Source organism: Tamandua tetradactyla, chromosome 12, assembly GCF_023851605.1.
Source record: "Tamandua tetradactyla isolate mTamTet1 chromosome 12, mTamTet1.pri, whole genome shotgun sequence".
Classification (NCBI taxonomy): Eukaryota; Metazoa; Chordata; class Mammalia; order Pilosa; family Myrmecophagidae; genus Tamandua; species Tamandua tetradactyla.
In genome coordinates, this window is record NC_135338.1 from 1,317,897 (window position 1) to 1,338,434 (window position 20,538).

Genomic DNA, 20,538 nt, shown 5'->3' on the forward strand with positions numbered 1-20,538 from the left:
TTGGAAAGTTCAATTATTTTAGAATTAAAGTCACTGCTGATAATACAGGATGTTTTTCTGCCATTTTGTTATTTAGCCTTTGTCTTACACCTTTTATGTCTCCCACTTCTGTAAAAGCCTACTTTTATATTTATTTGCTTTTATGTGTTATACCATATTGAATGCCTTCTCTCTTCTATTGTAAGTATTTACCATCTGCTTTCATTGTGGTTACCATGGGGAAAAGTTAACATCCTAAATATTTAATAATCATATTTGTTGAAATAAACTTAACTTCAATAGCATGCACATACTCTTTCCTATACTGTTCTGCCTCTCCCACCAATTTTTTTTTTACTTGTTACCACATCTTTGTACATTGTATATCCAGAAACACAGGTTTATCATTACTTTTTTTGCATGTGCACTTTAGCATCTTGTAAGAAGTCAGAAATAGGTGGTAAATGCCAAAACATACAATACAATAATACTGGCATTTACAATTACCCAAATGGTTACTCTGTTAATCAGGGTTCTCAAGAGAAGCAAAACCATCAGGAGAGATCTGTAAGTACAAACACAACCGTGGGATGGAGGAGTCCAGAATCTGTAGGACAGGCTGTGAAGTGGTGGCTCTGATGAAGGGTCTGGATGAACTCCACAGGAGAGGCTTGCTGGCTGAAGAAGCAGTGAAAGAGTTTCTCTTCTTCCTTAAAAGCCTTCAGCTGATTGGATTATCTCTCATGGTGGGGGGCGAGGGTCACCGATGTTATCAGCCACAGATGAAATCAACTAACTGATAATCTAATACACCAGCCTTCCAGTTTATCAGATTTTCACCCGTGAAATAGCCTTGCATCAATGGTCAGGCCAGTGTTTGCCTGACCAGACAACTAGGCATAATCACTTGGCCAAGTTGAAACTAGAACCTAGCAATCACGGTTACTGTTAACATCAGGCCATTATTTCTGTATGCTGCTCTGAAGCACAGTATGGTGTCCTTTCTCTTCATCTGAAGAACTCCCTTTAGCATTGCTTGTAGGGCTGGTCTAGTCGTGATGAACCCCGTCAGCTTTTATTTATCCGAGAATTTCTTAATCTTGCTCCCAGTTTTGGAAGAGAGCCTCACCAGGTATAATATTCTTGGCTGGCAGTTGTTTTCTTTCAGTACTTTAAGTGTTAACAGCCCACTGCCTTCTTGCCTCCATGGTTTCTGATGAGAAATTGGTACTCAGTCTGACTGGGACTCTTTTTTTAAGTTGCTTTTCTCTTGCAGCTTTCAGAACTCTCTCCTTGGCCTTTGCATTTGATGGTATGATTGATATATGATAGGGTTTATTTTTCCTCATATTTATCCTGTTTATTATTCTCTGAGCTTAGATTTACAATTCGCATATTTTGCTAAGTTTGGAAATTTCTTGGTCATTATTTCTTTGACTATTCTTTCTGCTCCTTTCTCTCTTTTTCTTCTTCGACTCCCATAATGCTCATATTGGTGTGTTTGATGATGTCCCATAGCTGTCTTATGATATTTTCACTTTTAATATTTCTTTCCTTTCTATTCTTCAGCCTGACTTACTTTTTTTTTTTTTTTTACATGGGCAGGCATCAGGAATCGAACCCGGATCCTCTGGCATGGCAGGCAAGCATTCTTGCCTGCTGAGCCACCATGGCCTGCCCAGCCTGACTTACTTTGAGTTACTTGTCTTCAAGTTCACTGATTCTTTCTTCTGTCAATTCCAATCTGTTCTTGAAACCCTCTTGGGCATTTCTTTTGAAAACCAGTTTTATTGAGATATAGTCATATAACATAGAAACCATCCAAAGTATACAATCACTGGTTCACAGTATCATCACATAGTTGTGCATACAGCCCCTTGATCAAATTTAGAATATTTTCATTACTCCAGTAAAGAAATAAAAAACAAAACTCTAATCCTCCCATACTCCTTGTCCCCCACATTATTGACCCATACTATTGGTGTGGTATATCTGTTACTGTTGATGAAAGAGTATTAAAATATTATTGTTAACCATAATTTGTGATGGGTGCATTTCTTTCCTTATACCCACCTATTATTAACTCCTTATAATAGTGTTGTACATCTGCTCTAGTTCATTAAAGGACATTGTCCATCACAGATTCACTGTTATACATTCCCATATTTTAACCTCCAGCTTTCCTTCTAGTAACATTAATGTCTCTAAACTCCCTTTTCCACCACACTCATATACTATTCAGCATTGTTAATCATTCTCACCTCTGTCCGTTTTCAAAAATTTAAATTCACCCTAGTTAAACATTCTGCGCATACTAAGCAACTTCTCCCTATTCTGTAGCCTCATTCTTCATCCTGGTAACCTATGCTCTATATATTATGTCTGAGTTAACATTGTAATTAGTACATGTCAATGACATCATAAAATATTTGTCCATTTGTGTCTGACTTATTTCACTTAACATAGTGACTTCAGGGTTCATCCGTGTTGTTGCAGGCTTCAGAATTTCATTTCTTCTTACTGCTGAATAATGTTCTATTTATGTATATACACATTTTGTTTATCCATTCATCTGTAGATGGACACTTGGGTGGTTTCCAAGGTGTGCACACATAGGTGTGCAAATGACTATTTCCCTGCTTTGAGGTCTTCTGGGTATATCCCTAATAGTGGGATTGCCCGGTTGTAAGACACTCCTACACTTAACTTCCTCAGGAACTGCCAAACCATCTTCCACAGCAACTGTACCATTTTACATTTCTACCAATAGTGAATAAGTGTTCTACTTTCTCCACATCCTCTCCAACACTTGTATTTCCCTGTTTGTTTAATAGTGGTCATTCTGTTAGGTGTGAGATGATATCTCATTGTGGTTTTGATTTGCTTTCCCTGATAGCTAGTGAAGCTGAACATCTTTTCAAGTGCCTCTTAGCCACCTGTATTTCCTCTTTGGAGAAATATCTATTCATGTCCTTTGCCTGTTTTATAATTAGGTTTTTAATCTTTTTATTGTTGAGTTGTAGGATTTCTTTATGTATTCTAGACATTAAACCATTATTGGATATGTGTCTTACAAATATTTTCTCCCATTGAGTCGGTTGCCTTTTCACCCTTTTGACAAAGTCCTTTGAAGCTTGAAGTATTTGATTTTGAAGAGTTCCCATTTACCTTTTATTTTTTTTGTTGCTTGTGCTTTTGGTGTAAAGTCTTCAACTACCATCTATCACTAGATTTTGAAGATGTTTCTCTATATATTGTTCTAGGACTTTTATGGTTCTAGCTCTTATATTTAGGATCTTTGATCCATTTTTAATTTTTAAATAGAGTGTGAGATAGGGGTCCTCTTTCATTCTTTTGGTTATGGATATCCAGTTTTCCCAACACCATTTATTGAAGAGGCTGTTCTGTCACAGTTGAGTGGGCTTGGGAGCCTCATCACAAATCAATAGAAAAAAAAAATCAGTTGACCATAGAGATGAGGGTCCATTTTTTATCTCTCAATTCAATTACATTGATCAATCTGTATGTCTTTATGCCAGTACTATGCTGTGTCAATCACTGTGGCTTTATAATATGCTTTAAAGTTAGGAAGTGTCATACTTCCCATTCATTTTTCTATTTTCAAGTTGTTTTTGGCTATTCAAAGTCCTTTTTCCTTCCAAATAAAATTAATAATTAGTTTCTCCATTTCTGCGAAGTAGTCTATTAGAATTTTGATTGGTATTGCATCGAATATGTACATCAATTTGGGTAGAATTGACATCTTAATGACATTGAGTCTTCCAATCGATGAACATGGAGTATCTATTCATTTATTCAAGTCTTCTTTGATTTCTTTTAGCAGTGTTTTATAGTTTTCTGTGTACAAGTCCTTTACATTCCTTGTTAGGTTTATTCCTAGATATTTGATTCTTTTAGGTACTATTGTAAAAGATTTTTTTCCTTGATTATCTCCTCAGACTCATTACTAGTATATAGAAACATCTTGACTTTTGCATATTGATCTTGTGTCCTCCCACTTTGCTGAATTTGCTTATTAGATCAAATGGCTTTCCTGTCATTTTTTCCTGCATTTTTAAAATATAAAATCATGTCATCTGCAAATAGTGACAGTTTTACTTCTTCCTTTCCAATTTGGATTCCTTTTATTTATTTTTCTTGCCTAATTGTTCTAGCTAGAACTTCTAAAACAGTGTTGAACAGCAGTGGTGACAGTGGGCTTCCTTGTCTCGTTCCCGATCTTTGAGGGAAAGCTTTCAGTCTCTCACCATTGAATGTGACGTTACCTGTGGGGGTTTTCATATCTGTTCTTTATCATAGTGAGGAAATTTCTTTTGATTCCTACATTTTGAAGTATTTTTATTATGCAAAGATGCTGAATTTTGTCACATGCTTTTTCTGCATCAATTGAGATGATCATATGGTTCTTCCCTTTTAATTTGTTAATGTGGTATATTGCATTAATTGATTTTCTTGTGTTGAACCACCCTTGCCTATCCAGAATAAAACCAAGTTGATCACAGTGTATGATTCTTTTAATATGCTATTGGATTTGATTTGCAAGCATTTTGTTGAGGATTTTCGCATCTATATTCATTAGAGAGGTTGGATTGCAGTTTTCTCTTCTTGTAGTGTTTTATCCAACTGGTATTAGGTTAATGTTGGCTTCATAGAATGATTTAGGTAGTGGTACCACTTCTTCAATTTTTTGGAAGAGTTTGGGCAGGAATGATATCAGTTCTTCTTGGAATGTTTAGCAAAACTCGCCCATGAAGCCATCCGGTCCTGGGCTTTTCTTTGTTGTTAGCTTTTTAGTGACTGATTTGATCTCTTTACTTGCGACTGGTTTGTTGAGGTCTTTTATTTCTTCTTAGGTCATTGTAGGTTGTTCGTGTGCTTGTAGGAAGTTGTCCATTTCATCTAAGTTGTCTAGCTTGTTGGTATACAATTGTGCATAGTAACCTCATATTATCTTTTTTATTTCTTTGGGGTCTGTGGTAATGCCCCACCTCTTGTTTTTTATTTTATTTATTTGCAACTTCTCTCTTTTTCTTTGTCATTGTAGCTAAGGGTTTGATGATTTTATTGATCTTCTCAAAGAACCAACTTTTGATTTTATTGATTCTATTGTTTTGTTCTCCATTTCATTAATTTCTACTCTCATCTTTGTTATGTCTTTCTTTCTGTTTGCTTTGGGATAAGTTTACTGTTCTTCCTCTAGTTACTCCAGTTGTTCAGTTAAGTGATTGATTTTAGCTCTTTCCTCCTTTTTATTGTAGGCACTTAGGGCTATAAATTTCCCTCACAGCACTGCCTTTGCTGTATCCCATAAGTTTTGGTATGTGTGTTCTCATTTTCATTTGTCTTGAGATGTTTACTGATTTCTTTTGCAATTTCTTCTTTTACCCACTGATTAAGATCATGTTGTGTAACCTCTCTATATTTGGGTATTTTCCCATTCTCCATTTATTACTGATTTCCATCTTTATTCCATTAGGAACAGAAAAAGTACTTTTTATAATTTCAGTCTTTGAAAATTTACTAAGACTAAGACGTGTTTTGTGCTCTAGCATGTGGTCTGTCCTTGAGAATATCCTTGAGAATGTTCCATGAGCATTTGAGAAGGATTTTCAGCCTGCAGTGTTCTATATATGCCTGTTAAGCCTAGTTCATGTATGATATTATTGAGGTTCTCTGTTTCTTTATTGATCCTCTGTTTAATTCTATCTGTTGGAGAGTGGTGCGTCGAAGTCTCCCCCTGTTACGGTAGAATCTTCTGTTACTCCCTTCAGTTTTGCCAGTGTCTGCCTAATGTACTTTGGGGTACCTTGGTTAAGACCGTAGATATCTATGATTGTTATTTCTTCTTGTTGAATTGCCCCTTTTATTACTGTATATTGTCCTTTATCTCATAACATTTTTGCATTTAAAGTCTATTTTGTCTGATATTAGTATAGCTAATTGTTCTAGTTTGCTAGCTACTGGAATGCGATATACCTGAAACAGAACAGCTTTTAACAGGGGTAATTTATTCAGTTGCAAGTCCATAGTTCTGAGGCCATGAGAATGTCCCAATTAAAGCAAGTCTACAAAATTGTACAAATAAAGGCACCAGCGAGAGGTTACCTTCACTCAACAAAGGCCGGTGAACTTTAAGGTTTCTCTCTCAACTGGAAAGGCACATGGTGAATGCGGTGATGTCTGCTAGCTTTCTCTCCAGGCGTCTTGTTTCCTCAAGCCCCACTGGGGACGTATTCCTTCTTCATCTCCAAAGGTCTCTAGTGACTTGGCTCTTGGCCTTTAGCTTTGCCATGGTTCTTCTCAGCTCTGCTAAGGCATTCTCGCGGCTTTAAAAAGGGTCTCTCTCCAAAATCTCTTCTAAAGGATTCCAGTAAACTAATAAAGACCCATCTGTAATGGGTGGAGTTGCAACTCCATGGAAGCCATCTAATCAAAAGTTAGAACCCACAATTAGGTGGGTCACATCTCCATGGGAATAATCAAAAAGCTCCCAGCCAGCAGTATTAAATGAATGTTAAAGGGCATGGCTTTTCTGGGGTCTACCACAGTTTCAAACTGGCACACCACCCCAGCTGTCCTTTGATTACTGCTTGTGTAGAATATCTTTTTCTATCCTTTCACTTTCAGACTATTTGCATCTTTGGGTCTAAGCTGACTCTCTTGTAAATAGCATATAGTAGGATCATATTTTTAAATCCATTCTGCCAGTCTGTGTTTTTTTAGTTTAATCTATTAACATTCAAAATTCTTACTGTAAAGGCAGTTCTTGATTCAGCCGTCTTATCCTTTGCTTTTTATTTGTCAAATCTATTTTTTCTTTCTTTTTATCCTGTAAGTTACCCTCACTAATATTCTTTATTTCTGTGTCTTCCTCCAAACCCCTCTCTCCTGTCTTTTATTTTCATCTGACAGGACTTTAGGACTGATCTCTTATTAATGATCTCTCTCAACTTCTGTTTATCTGTGAATATTTTAAACTCTCCATCATTTTTGAAGGACAGCTTTGCTGAATAGAGAATTCTTGGCTGGCACATTTTCTCTTTCAGTATCTTAAATATATCATAACCTGTTTTCTTGCCCCCATAATATCTGATAAGAAACCAGCAATTAGTCTTATTTGGGTTCCTTTGTGTTTTAGTTTGCTAAAGCTGCTGGAATGCTATACACCAGAAATGGACCAGCTTTCAAAAGCGGCTTTGTTTAGTTACAAATTTACTGTTTTGGGAAGGCGCACAGAGATGTCAGCTGGGCTTCTCTCCTGGCTTCTGGCATCAAACGGCTTTTAGTGGGGCATGTCCTTTCTGCTTCTGCAAACATCTGGGTCTGAGCCAGCTCTGAGCTCCTCTCTTCTGACTCCTCTTTTTAAGCTTCACTCATTGTGGGAGAGACTCCCCTTAGGTGACTGCAGATGTAGTCAGCCACAAATGAAAGTCACAGCAGCAGAACAGCTGGACATCATTACTTGGTCAAGATGACACCTGAACCTGACGACGACACCTGAACCTGACGACTACACCTTGTGTGTGGTGAATTACTTTTCTCCTGCTGCTTTCACAATTTTCCTCTCTTTGGCGTTTCACCATCTAATTACTGTGTATCTTGGAGTGGTTCTGTTTGGATTTATTCTGTTTGGAGTATGTTGCGTTCTCTTGCATGGGTGTAGATCAGCTCCAGTGGGCCTAGGGTAGGATCTGCAAAGGCTCTGAAAAGCCCCGTTGTTTTCTCCTCCACTTTCCTACCTGCCTGGTAGAAGACATTGTTCAGTGACTTAATCAACCTCAGAAGCAGTTTACCTTTTGGAGTCCCAGCAGTATCTCACTGGGGATGGAGGGGCTGGGGAGGTGGGGGCTGAAACTGCAGGATTCCTGCACCCTCACTTCATATGTCAGATTCTTGTTCAGTATGGGGCTGTGTCCCCCACTTTACTTGTGGCATAAGATTCTCACAACTCTCCCAGTCTGCCACCATCCCCCACTCAAAGGCCTCCAGCTGCTGTTTCCCTCAAGGGTAGAGGATTGGCACCAGGAGTTACTGTCTCTATCCACATTTTCTCAGACTCTTTGTGCCTCACTGACTTGGGTCTTGAGATGTCCTCTCCTGTCCCCTGGGTCCCCAAGCAGTTGATTTTGCTACTTGCAGCTTTTAGGGAAGGTTTTGCAGTTCCCTCCCTGATCCTCTATTTTTGGAAGCTCTTCCTTGGTGCCCTTTTGTGTTCCTCCCCCACAGCTTAAATCTTGTTGTCCCTATGGGCTTGGGTCTCTGTGTCTGGATATAAGTGGGGATCTGTCTCAATGCTGTGAGAGATTTTATAGTCCTTTCCCCGGTGGGAGGTGGAAGGGAAGCTGGCTGCTGCCTCTGGGAACCTCCCAAGTTGGGTGGGATGAAGTGAAGGGCAGGGGAGATGGCCAGGATGGACATTTCCTACCTGATAGTTTTCTCTTCGATTCAGTTTGTGGGATCCTTCTGTAGTCTATGCTTTACTCCAGAGTTCTGAACAAGTGAGAAGTTTTTAGTAGCTGTCTATATCGCCATGTTGATGTGACATCACTTCCTCTCTTGGGCATTTTTCATTTCAGTTATTGTGGTCTTCAGCTCCAGTAGTTCTGTTTGATTCCTTTTTAAAAAATTTCTCTCTCTTTACTTAGACTTAAATGTTTCATTCATTGCTTTCCTGGTATTTTTTAGTTCCTTCTCTTTACTTTCCTTCATCTCCTTGAACATTTTTAAGATAATTTATTTAAAAGCTTTGTTCCATGTGTCCACATTGTCATCTGCTTCAGTGACGGTTTCTAGATTTTTATCCTCTTCTTCTGGATGGGCCGTTATTTCCTATTTCTTTGTTTGTCTTGTACTCTTTCATTGCACACTGTACAGTTTTATATTTTAAAATGTTAATTCTGGAATTTATTCCCTGAGATGTGTGTTTCTTGGTTTCGTGATATGATGGAGATTTTCTTGATCTTCAGCCCTCCTATCAGGAAGGTCCTCCCAAGGCAGATGCGGTGTGTTGGGTTTTTTCCCTGTCATTCTGGTCCTCTGCCTTGTCCTGGGCTTTGGCTTGTTAGTTGGTTTGGAGTTCCCCTGCTCACAGGAGTTTGGTTGTCCCCTTTCTCTCCCAGGAGACAGGTCTCCCTCTCCCAGGTGTTTGACACTGGCAGGACTTTGACCCGGAGTGTCTGCCTCCGTCTTTTTTGTACATTCTTATTGTTGTGTCATGCTTTTGCCTGGAAGGTAAATTCTGGAAAGAGGGTTACCCCAAGAGTACTCTCCCAAGCCATTCTTTCCCAGCCAAAACAAGGCCAGTTACTCACAAAGGGTGCCTTGACTAGTTCCAGAGTGCCCTGGAGAAGTTATCAGAAAAGGCTCCAAAAACTTTTCCAACAGCTCTCCAAACTGAAGCTTTCCTGGCCTGCCCAGCAAATATAGCCCTTCAGTTCTGGACTGAAGAAGAATTGTATCTTTAAATCTCCACCACCCTGGCCCCTGTCCAGCAAGAGTTGAAGCCTTGGCTGCTGCTGCCTGTGTTGGAGTGGGGGCTATCACCCTGTTTTGTCCTATAAGTATTACCACCTTTGTCCAGGACAGGTTAAAACAATAGCTGCCCTCAGAGCCAGAACCAGTGATCCAAACTTGCTAATCAAAAGCCATGATCGGGGATTGGCCGTGTTCCACCCTTGTTCTTAGGGAAGAGGATTTGTATATTCCTTTTTTTCATCAACAGCTAGCCAGGTGGCCTGCCACAAAGTAGTGTGTGAATGTTGGTAACTGCCACTTGGAAAGAGCAATTTACAGTTCTTTACCGTAATATATCTGCCTCTTTCTCCCACTCTTTCCTGTATGCTGTATAGTGTTTTTTAGCCTCTGAAGTTTCAAATTAGTTGATTCAGGTAATTCCTGCCTGTTTAGTAGTTATTTTGGTGGGAGTCTGAGTCCTGGAGCTCCCTACTTTGCCATCTGCCCTAGAAGTTCTCCCTCACTGCCTATTTTTGATGACTATCGTTCAGTTTGTACTTCCTGTTGTTATTTGAGAGGCCATGTTTTTATGCGTAACGAAGGCTTCTTTCAAAGTAAACCACTGAGCAAAAGCAAATAGGGCTCAGCCCCATGTCTTAATCATCCCAAGCCATGCTTATGTATGACTTGATAGGTTTCTTATAATTAGGGTAGTCTGCTGTCATTTATGTGCTGTCTTTACGTTCTTGAAATGTTCTGCTACAAAGAGAACATAAGAACTATGAGTTTTACATTATTGCAAAATGATGAACGTATAACAAACCATAAAATTCAGGCTAATCTCCAAGTTTATTCAGCCAGAGGAATCTTCCCACTGTTATTTTTTATAATAGGTTTATTGACACATATGTCATAGTATCCATCCTTTTAAAGTTTACAGTTTAGTGTTTTTAATATATTCATAGAGTTGGACATCCATCACCACTTTGTAATCCCAAAACATTTTCATCCCACCAAAAATAAACCCAGTTCTCTAGCAGTTGCTCCCCATTCTACTTTCTGTAGTATTTTCCTATTCTAGAAATTTCATATAAAAGGAATCATACAAAATATGGCCTTTCGTGTCTGTTTTCTTTTACTTAGCACAATGTTTAAAAGGTTCATCCATGTTATAGCAGATATTAATACTTCATCCCTTTTTTATAGCCAAATAATATTACATTATACCACGTTATTTATCTGTTCATCAATTGATAGACATTTGGGTTGTATTCTAGTTTGCAAAATATGATAAACCAGAAACAGAACAGCTTTTAAAAAGGGGAATTTATTAAGTTTACAGTTCTAAGGCCTTGAAAATGTCCAAATTAAAGCAAGTCTAAAAAAATGTTCAAATTAAGGCACCACGAGGTTACCTTCACTCAAGAAAGGCTGCTGAAGCTCGGGGTTTCTCTCTCAGCTGGAAAGGCACATGGCAAACAAGGCGATGTCTCCTAGCTTTCTCTCCAGGTTTCCTGTTTCATGAAGCTTCCCCAGGGGTGTATTCCTTCTTCATCTCCGAAGGTCTCTGGCTGCCTGGGCTCTGTGACTCTCAAGCTTTTCCAAAATGTTTCCTGTTTTAAAGGATTCCAGAAAACTAGTCAAGACCCACCTGAAATGGGTGGAATCACACCTCCCTCTAATCAAAGATTAATACCCACAATTGGGCATGTTACATGCCTGTAGAGATAATCTAATCAAGCTTCCAGCTTCCAGTGCTGGACAGGGATTGAAAGAAGCAGCTGCCTCCAGAAGATGGGTCAGGATAAAACAGGCTTTTCTAGGGTGTGTAATCCTTTCAGACTGGTACATGTTATTTCTACTTTTTGATGATTATGAGTAATGCTACTATGAAACTTTGTATACACTTTTTTGGTGGATATATGTTTTCAGTTCTCTTGGGTGTGGAATTGTTGAGTTATATGATAACTCCATGTTTTAACTTTTTAGGAACTGCCAATTTTTTTTCCAATGCAGCTGCACCATTTTACATTCCCAACAGCAATGTATGATGGTTCCAATTTCTCTCCATCCTTGCTGACATTTCTTGCTGTCTTTCTTTTTGATTATATTCATCTTACTGTGATTTTGGCTTACATTTTCCTAATGGTTGATGATGTTGAGCACATTTTCATGTCTTTATTGGCCATTTGTACATCATCTTTTATGACATGTATTCAAATTCTTCATCTAGTTTTAAATTGGGTTTTTTGCCTTTTTATCATTGTGGGCTTATGGGAATTCTTTATGTAGTCTAGATACAAGTCCCTTATTGGATATATGATTTGCAAATATATTTTTTTCATTTTGTGGATTGTCTTTCACTTTCTTGATGGTGACCTTTGAAGCACAAAAGTTTAAATTTTGATCAAGTCTAGTTTTTTTGTTTCTTTTGTGTGTCATATCTAAGAAGCCATCATGTAATCCACAGTTACAATGATTTACTGCTGCGCTTTCTTCTAAGAGTTGAATAGTTTTAGCTCATTTATTTAGCTCTATGATCTATTTTAGTATGAGGTAGGGATCTACCTTATTTTTTGCATGTGCATATACAGTCGTCCCATCACCATAAGAGTTAGGACTTCTTGATGAGACTTTTTCTCCTTCTGAGTTGATAGAAATCAGTTGACCACAAATTTGAAAATTGAATTTCATGCTCTCGGTTCTGTTGCTTTGATCTTTTATACTGTCCTTATACTGATACCACACTTGTGTGATTACTTACTGTGGCTTCAGAGTAAGTTTTAATATAGGGAAATGTGAATCCTCCAATCTTTTCTTCTTTATCAAGGTGTTTTTGTGCTTCTGGATCCCTTACTTTCCCATGTACTTTGGGTATCAGCTTTCTAATTTCTGCCCAAAAATAAAAAAGCTAGATTTTGGTAAGATTGAATTGAATCTGTCGTGCCCACTGCCATTTGGCCTGACTTGAACTCATTGCTTCTTTGCACTGGTTGCATGGACCTGGCTGTGAATACATCTAATCAGTTACTGACTTTAGATCACAAATGATTGGGCATTTAAAAAAAATGTTAACAAAAGATTATGTACAGACAGAGATCATGAGTGCTCTCCTGGATAAGTCCTTACAAGATGGGCACACTCGTGGAACAAGAACTCAGACCTAGGAACAGAGCATTGCCAGTGTCGTTGGGGACTTTTTGATGTTTACTTTGGTTTAGATTGTTTTATTTACCTGTATGCCCTTGTAGAGCTGAAGGCTTATCTTAATTGTGTATTTGTAGAGTAAGCTCAGAGAAGTAGCGTAGTACATTGGTTGAGATGATGGACTCTAGAGCCTTTGACTGCCCTGGTTGAAATTGCAGCTCTACCACTTATTAGCTGTGCAACCATGGCCAAACTATCTCTGTGTCCCAGGTTTCCTATTTATAAAATGAGGATAAAACTATCTCACATGGAGGATTACTATAAACAGGTTGTTTAGACTAGTCCCTGATAATCATTGTAAGTAATGTCTGTGTGTTAACTGTTGTTTTTGCTGTTATTGTTATTATTGTTTAGCTCTTCGGTAGAATATAAGCCCCTTGAAGAGGATCTTGTTTGACCTGTTTATCCCTGTATTTCCAGAGGCTAGAAAATGTGCTTGGCATATTATAGATACTCAGCGAAATTTTGAGGAAGGAAGGAGGGAATTTTAAATAACGAGTGGCAGAATTTCTAAATCCTTTCCTGAAACCATCAGCCTTTGACAGCTACCTTGTATTTTATTTACAACAGCTTTTGGAGCTATTTGACAGCGAAGACCCTCGGGAACGGGACTACTTAAAAACAGTCTTGCACAGAATTTACGGCAAGTTTCTTGGTCTTAGAGCATTTATCCGAAAACAGATTAACAATATTTTTCTAAGGTAAGTGGAGGGCGGGGAGAGAGCAAGAGAGAGAGAGAGAGAAGCTTAGTTGGTGTTTTTATAGAAGTATTGAATAAACCTCAAATATTCAAAGACAGTGTACTGACTTTATTCTCTTTTTTGATAAACAGGTTTGTTTATGAAACAGAACACTTTAATGGGGTAGCTGAACTCCTGGAAATATTAGGAAGGTAAGCACATGTTTAGCCAGTTACTAATCACAGGTGAATATCATTCTGAAAATTAGCCTCAGGTGGCACAGTAGAAATGCTGAACTCGATCTCTTGCTGTACATAGGGTCTCTCTCATTTGTGTTTAGTATGTTTCTCACTTCCTGGTTCCTATTGTTAACAATTACGTATTGCTAATTCCACTTGAATGATTAAAAGAGCCATCAGTCAGTTCATTCATTACAGTGGAGACAGCATATCTCATTGCGATCAGCCCAGTCACTACCAGACGTCTTATTCTCATTAATTTCTAGGCTACCTGTCCTTCGTCATATCTGTTGAAAGCCAAGTTTGTAATAAGTTGAAAAGATTGCCATTTTCAAAGGAATTGGCTAATTTGTACCATTGGCTAATTTGTACCCATGCGTAGTTCTTGAACAGCTGCTGCTTGGAGTAGTGGAACCAATTGTAAAGAGACACCTGTTATGTAGTCTTCAATACACATGGGAGGCTAATGTTGCCAGATAATGTGATTACTTATTCTTCTCTTCTAATGTAAGGAGAAAAAAGAAGGTGAAATCATACAAGTTCTTCTCTCAGTGACTTCTCTAGACTAAACTCTGTATTTTGGTGTTCTTGGTCTGAGCAGAGATTTCTGCCATGGGAAGGAATGGCGTCTGCAAGCAGGAATGGTCCTATTTGAAGAGGAAGTGAGCGAATTAGGCAATTATTTGTGAAAGGAAAGGAGAGGAGGAAAATAAAAGGTTTTTGATACCAAAACTGTGAGGAACTATCTGACTATGTTTAAGAGCACAGGAGCTTTTGCAGGATGATCATAAGCGAATTTTCTTCTTTTCAGATTCCTTCCTAGGTCAGTGTATTCTTTGAAGTGACCAAGAAATCCTGAATGCCACTGGGATGGGCTTTGGGCTGTTATTGACCAATGTAAACTGATTAAGATTTAACCAATCTCATCATGACAGTTTGTCTCGGTTTATCTTGTGATAACATTGCTAATTTGTGTCTCTTTTCTTTTTCCTAGTATTATCAATGGCTTTGCTTTACCTCTTAAGGCAGAACACAAACAGTTTCTGGTGAAAGTGTTGATCCCTTTACACACTGTCAGGAGCTTATCACTCTTCCATGCCCAGGTAGAATTTTGTACAACTATTTTTGGGAGCAAAATAAAAAGTTGCAAACTCGAGGATTTCTTTGATATTGGGAAAGTCTCCTTAATTACCAAAACAGCAACAAAAAAGTGTTGTTAAAATTTAAATATTTGGGTGGGCCATGGTGGCTCAGCAGGCAGGAATGCTTGCCTGCAATGCCAGAGGACCCGGGTTTGCTTCCCGGTGCCTGCCCATGTAATAAATAAATAAATAAATAAATAAATAAATAAATAAATAAATAAATACTTCATGAAGAAAATGGAAATGTCTGTTTTGCTATGCATAGTGGAATCATGGTAATGTTATTGAGAGGAGCCTCTGTTCAGCTTTCTCATTTTTCAGGGTACTTAGATGACTTGCCCAAGTTCACATGATTATATATTAAACATGTTGCATATAATAAAATGTATGTGGACTTCTCAGGTTTAGATCTTTGAACATGTAATCATTTTTGAATGTTCTTGAATATTTTACTCCCGTCCTCACTCTGCAGTTTATCAGTTACCCTTTGCCCCGTCTTCTAGTTCATTCATCGTTTCTTTTTCACTTTCTCTACACATGTAACGCTCTCAGAAGTAAACAAATCAGTGTTTTCCCATCTTTTCTTCAACCTTCATAACTTTAAAAAGGCATCTTCTGCTCTTGTCCCTGATCTAATTTCTGTACTAACAGCGTCTTGCATGGTGAGCCTGTCACTAGGGGCTAGGTCAATTATCTAGTGGCATTTTTAATTTTGGTATTTCAAAACCGATTCCCTTTTTCCCCTGATGGGGATGTTTTGAGTTTGCCTAAAAATGTAACACATATTTTCAGCAGTATTTCTCTTTAAATGTGAAATTTTATGTTTTGAGGAAAATTAGTCCATGTGTTTCTATTCAGAGTACCATTATGATGTTGTTACGCAAGGGTGGGTTTCTTGTCCAAGAATCTTTACCAGTTCTTTTGTAACTCTTGCCTTTTGATTTTGAAATGAGACGTTGCAGTCATTGTTTAAAAGAATTCTTACCTAGATGAGTTGGCATCAGAAGTAAAATTCTTTTTTTTCCAAGTTCTAAGTGTTACAGGCGCAGTCTTTTTATCTCTTTGTGAAGTTGGGCTTTAGTTTGTGTATGCCATTTCAGACACTCAGCAGGGGTTTTACTAGGTGCCTACTTTGCCCGTATAGTCTTCCGAAACCACGGTAAAACCCAGCAATGCTCATGATAACAGAGAGGAAGCCCAGGGTGGGGGAGGGGAGGAAGAGACAAACTGCTTAGATATTTTACTCAGAGGTAACTCAAACTGTAAGAGACCTTCAACGTGTACTTAATATGCTATTTTTCACTTCTACTTTTCATTAGCTGCATATTTCCTATCCCAATATTCTCCCCTTCTTTCTTTTAATTCCCCTGGAGCTTATTGGTTTCAATCTGGGCTTTTAAAAACTAACTTTGTATTCTGCTTTATGTGTATATTTTATTTTTATGGTAATTCAAATGAATTGATTGTGAAATTAATAAAACCAGAGTCTGACAACTTTTAAGGAAGTCTTAATAATATATCTTCTGAGTGCTTAGTAAATAGAATTCTTAATTTTGTCTTTCATCTTTTGTTTCTTCAGCTGGCATATTGTATTGTACAGTTTCTGGAGAAAGATCCTTCACTCACAGAACCAGTTAGTATTACTTCCATAATTTCAAAAAAAAATTAGACCACTTTTTATGGAAGTACGTATAAAAAATTAAATGTCATTTATTCTTTTCTTTTTAGGTTATTAGAGGGTTAATGAAATTTTGGCCCAAAACATGTAGTCAAAAAGAGGTAAGTGCTTAATGTCAGAGTGTGGTAGTAGCTTACTTGTTACTTTGCCATGTACCCAGCATTGGGCGAATATAATATGGTTGTGTTAAAATGCATTATCTCATCTAATCCTTATCATAATTCCCTTTGGCAGGGCTGTTTTTGTTTTGATTAAAAATTTAAAAAAAATTTTTTTCTTTACTCTTGTTTTACTAGTGATGAATTTGAGGCTTAGAAAGGTTAAGGAGCCTGCCCAAGTCTACTAAGTATAGAGGACTTGGCCAGAATCTCCCTTTTTGACTCCTGAAACCCATACGTTTATCCTCTTTGCTGCTGAGCTCCAGGTCAGCCCACATTGGGCCCTGGTCATATGTCTAGTTGTCTAGCTTTGTTGATGTCACCTTCTTATTGATCAGCTTCATGGTATAGAGGTTTTGCTGTGACTTTATATGGAGGTAGAGCAGACTTTCCGAACACCCTCGTAATCATAACCATGTTTAATCCGAACACCCTCATAATCTTACCGTGTTTAATCCAGATACCCATGTAATCTTAACCATGTTTAATCCGAACACCCACGTAATCTTACCATGTTTAATCCGAATACCCACGTAATCTTAACCATGTTTAATCCGAACACCCACATAATCTTACCATGTTTAATCCAAACACCCACATAATCTTACCATGTTTAATCCAAACACCCACATAATCTTACCATGTTTAATCCAAACACCCACGTAATCTTACCGTGTTTAATCCGAACACCCACGTAATCTTACCATGTTTAATCATAGAGCGGGCTTTTAGTTTCAGCTGCTCACAAGTCGCTCTAGAGGACTTTGATACCTAGTCATCTGTACTCTTTGCCTAGACATAAGACCATGTGAGATTGTTCTTAGGAGTCCACAGCCGCTTTCCTGGAAGGCTAGAAACCATGGCTGTTTGTGGAAAAAGGGGCAGCTATTAATCTTACATTTTGGGAAAATTTGGGGGGAACTTCATGCTTGTACTTTATTTTGCTTCTAACAGAAACTCTCCTCAAATCAGCTCAATTCTCTAAAGCCCTACTTTACACGATTTCAGAAAATCATCTATTATCTATTAAGTAAAATTAAGCTATGCATTGCTATCCAGGTACATCTCAAGATATGAAAGCACTGTCATTTTTCATATTTTAATTACACACTTAATTTTTTTCTAACTATTTTTTCATGACTGAATAGGTGACTGGTTTTGATTTCTGTCGGTTTTATATTGTATTTGAAACAGTGGACTACACTGTTGATTTGGCTCCATTTTGTGATCTAAAAGCTCTGCCTCCCAAGGCAAGCGATTCGAAGGCCATGGAGTTTATTGTTCTCCATAGTGAGCAATTACGTATGTGTATGTGTATGTAGGTGGGTGTGTGTAGGTGTGCAAGTATAGAGAATGGGTCGGCATGTGCTAATGGGTTTAAAAAGTGTTTGCGTGCAGGTGAGCCTGCCCTTCTGTGTTTCTCAGATGTCGCCTGCTCTGTTAACTGGCATGTCATAGAGGAGCACCTGGCACAGAGCTGGGGCAGTGCACAGTTAACACATGATTGCTTGTGCTGCAGCGGACTCTCTGCACAGCCGTGGCCCATGCAGGAGAGCCCCTCTCCCACTGTTAAGGAGGGGAGAGACAGCTTGGGTGACAGCAATGGAGAAGAGGGCCCCACAAAGTCATTATGTTTGCCAGGGGTTCCACTTATGCCGTACAGGTACCCCTTGCTCCATGTAATAGATGTAGCATGTAGAGTTTTTTCTAAAGTGAAAAGAACCTAATTTTCATTACTGTAGGAAACATGCTTTTTAAAAGCAAATGAGTATTTTCTAATGTGGAATAATGCCTGATTTGCTTGTATATTTGATTTTGTGAGTACTTTTTGTGAAACAGTACAAATCTGTCATTGGTCCTCATTATTTGTCTAGTTTTTTGTTTTTTTGGGGGGGTTCATGGTTCAGGAATGGAAGACAGGCATTCTAACTACGGAACTACCCGTGCACCCTGTTTTTATAGATTTTTAATGACACCCCTGACAATTTTGTGTTTTGCCTGTACTTACAGGTCATGTTCCTTGGGGAACTGGAAGAAATATTGGATGTGATTGAACCTTCACAATTTGTTAAAATTCAAGAACCTTTGTTTAAGCAAATTGCCAAGTGTGTATCTAGCCCCCATTTTCAGGTTAGTAATAAAGACAGAATACCTGTTCTTTTATTTCCTATTTTCCCACAGAGCAATAATTATAATAGCCACCTTTTTCTTACTACATATAGTGCCATTGTGGTGATACTTGAGTTCAACTTCTGTACTCATAACCACCCTGCAAGGAGAGCATGTCTTCTACAAATGTTGACACTGAAGCTCAGAGTGGAAAAATAACTGGTCTCAAGTGAAATAGCTGAATTAGAAGTGCATTGGTAGGGTTTCTTTGGTATGTGGGACAGAATGCTAATAATATGTAAAAAGAAAAATAGAGCTTTAATATTCTATACTGTGCTAAAGGTGTCACATACGTCATTTCTAAATCTCACATTGTCCTATGATGATTTTTTTATTTTTTGTCTTCTTCACATGTGAAAAACGAGGCTCAGAGAATAGTTTGCACAAGGTCCCACAGCCAGTGGAGGGAGATGAGGAGGCTTTTTGAACTCGGGTGTAGTTTCCTGTTAAAACCCATGCCCTTCCCGTGGCCTTGCTCTGCCTCCTTGTGGCCGTGCAGGGGAAGAGCCTGCACAACCCTTCTCGTTCACGGGGATGCGTGCTGCAGCACCTGACCCACGGAGGGGAAAGAGTGATGGGGCCGAGAGCCATGTGAGATTTTATTCTTTGTCTGTTTGACAAATCACAATCACAGTCAAATCACAAATCTGGAAGATTCCTTATATTTTGTCATTGATTTTAAAAGATTGTTCATGGCACAGCACCACATTTCTTACTTGGTCATTTGATAGCACCTTTTCCCTGAGCTGTTGTTATCTTTAAGTTCCTAGTTAGACACTGGCTGCTGCAGACCTCAAGACATGTCAGCATGTAAAATTATGATCTGATGACAGTCTAATGACTGTATCATAAAGGGAAGAAACAAGAAGTGGAACCTTACATGGAGTGTTGAATTAATGTAATAAATGCCTAGATAAAATCGAAAAATTATAGGATAATATGTAGCTATTTTGCATATTACAGAGGGCCTCTTATGCTCAAACATCTGGATTATTTACTTTGTTTTTAAATTTTCATCAGCCTGTTTGACATTATGGAAGGCAAAGATCTGGAATCTCTTTTAAAATGAACATCACCAGAGAGATAAAATGATGCTTGGAAGCTTAGAAAGCAAGAATTAAAAAAAGAATGTCAGGTATATGAGGGAAGTAAAACTGAGAACAAAGAAAAGAGGAAATAAAGAGGTTCTTATTTACTTGTTAAGTGTCCATTGGTTCATCCAGCGAACATTTCCTTAGTGCCAGCTCTGTGTAGCAGTTGCCTGTCACTCCTTGCTTCAGGTGTGGCTTTGGGGCTGACGTCTCCAGGCCGTAGACACTGCCACTGTGTGTGCAGGGGGACAGCGGCCCCAGGAAAGTACTGATTGCATCCTGCTCTGTATAACTGGCGCCTTTCCTTTTTAAGGGGCTTTGCTGAATACTGAATTTATTAGAATTCTCCTGAGAAACAGAACCCAGTATGTGTATATGTGTATATACATATATCTAAATATTATGAGATTTATTATAGGAATTGACTAATATGACTATGGAGATTTCAAGGTCTGAATTCTACAAGTTGGAAAGTCCAGTGAAGGTTTTGATGAATTACCCCAAGAGAAGCTGGCAGGCTAAAACAGAAATAGAAATTCTTTCTGACTGCTAAAATTAACAGTTCCCTCTTTAAAGTCTTCACCTGATAGAATGACACTTCTCACAATGCTGAAGACAGTCTCCTTTGTTGATTGTCGATTTGATCAGCCATAGATGTAATCAATCGACTGATGGTTTAAATCCATGAAATACTATCCTAGTAATTATCTTGACCAAGTAC

The 20,538-nt window shown here is 38.3% G+C and overlaps 1 protein-coding gene across 4 annotated transcripts in view; it reads left to right on the forward strand.

The window, feature by feature from the left end:
- The window catches only part of PPP2R5E (protein phosphatase 2 regulatory subunit B'epsilon), a 244,110-nt gene that overhangs the window by 211,925 nt on the left and 11,647 nt on the right, over positions 1-20,538 (forward strand). For all 4 annotated transcript variants that reach the window (XM_077122431.1, XM_077122432.1, XM_077122434.1 and 1 more), the window contains 6 exons: positions 13,231-13,361; positions 13,493-13,552; positions 14,574-14,682; positions 16,301-16,354; positions 16,450-16,500; positions 18,568-18,687. In XM_077122431.1, coding sequence (XP_076978546.1) covers positions 13,231-13,361; positions 13,493-13,552; positions 14,574-14,682; positions 16,301-16,354; positions 16,450-16,500; positions 18,568-18,687 — 525 coding nt within the window. The remainder of the gene's footprint in view (positions 1-13,230; positions 13,362-13,492; positions 13,553-14,573; positions 14,683-16,300; positions 16,355-16,449; positions 16,501-18,567; positions 18,688-20,538) is intronic.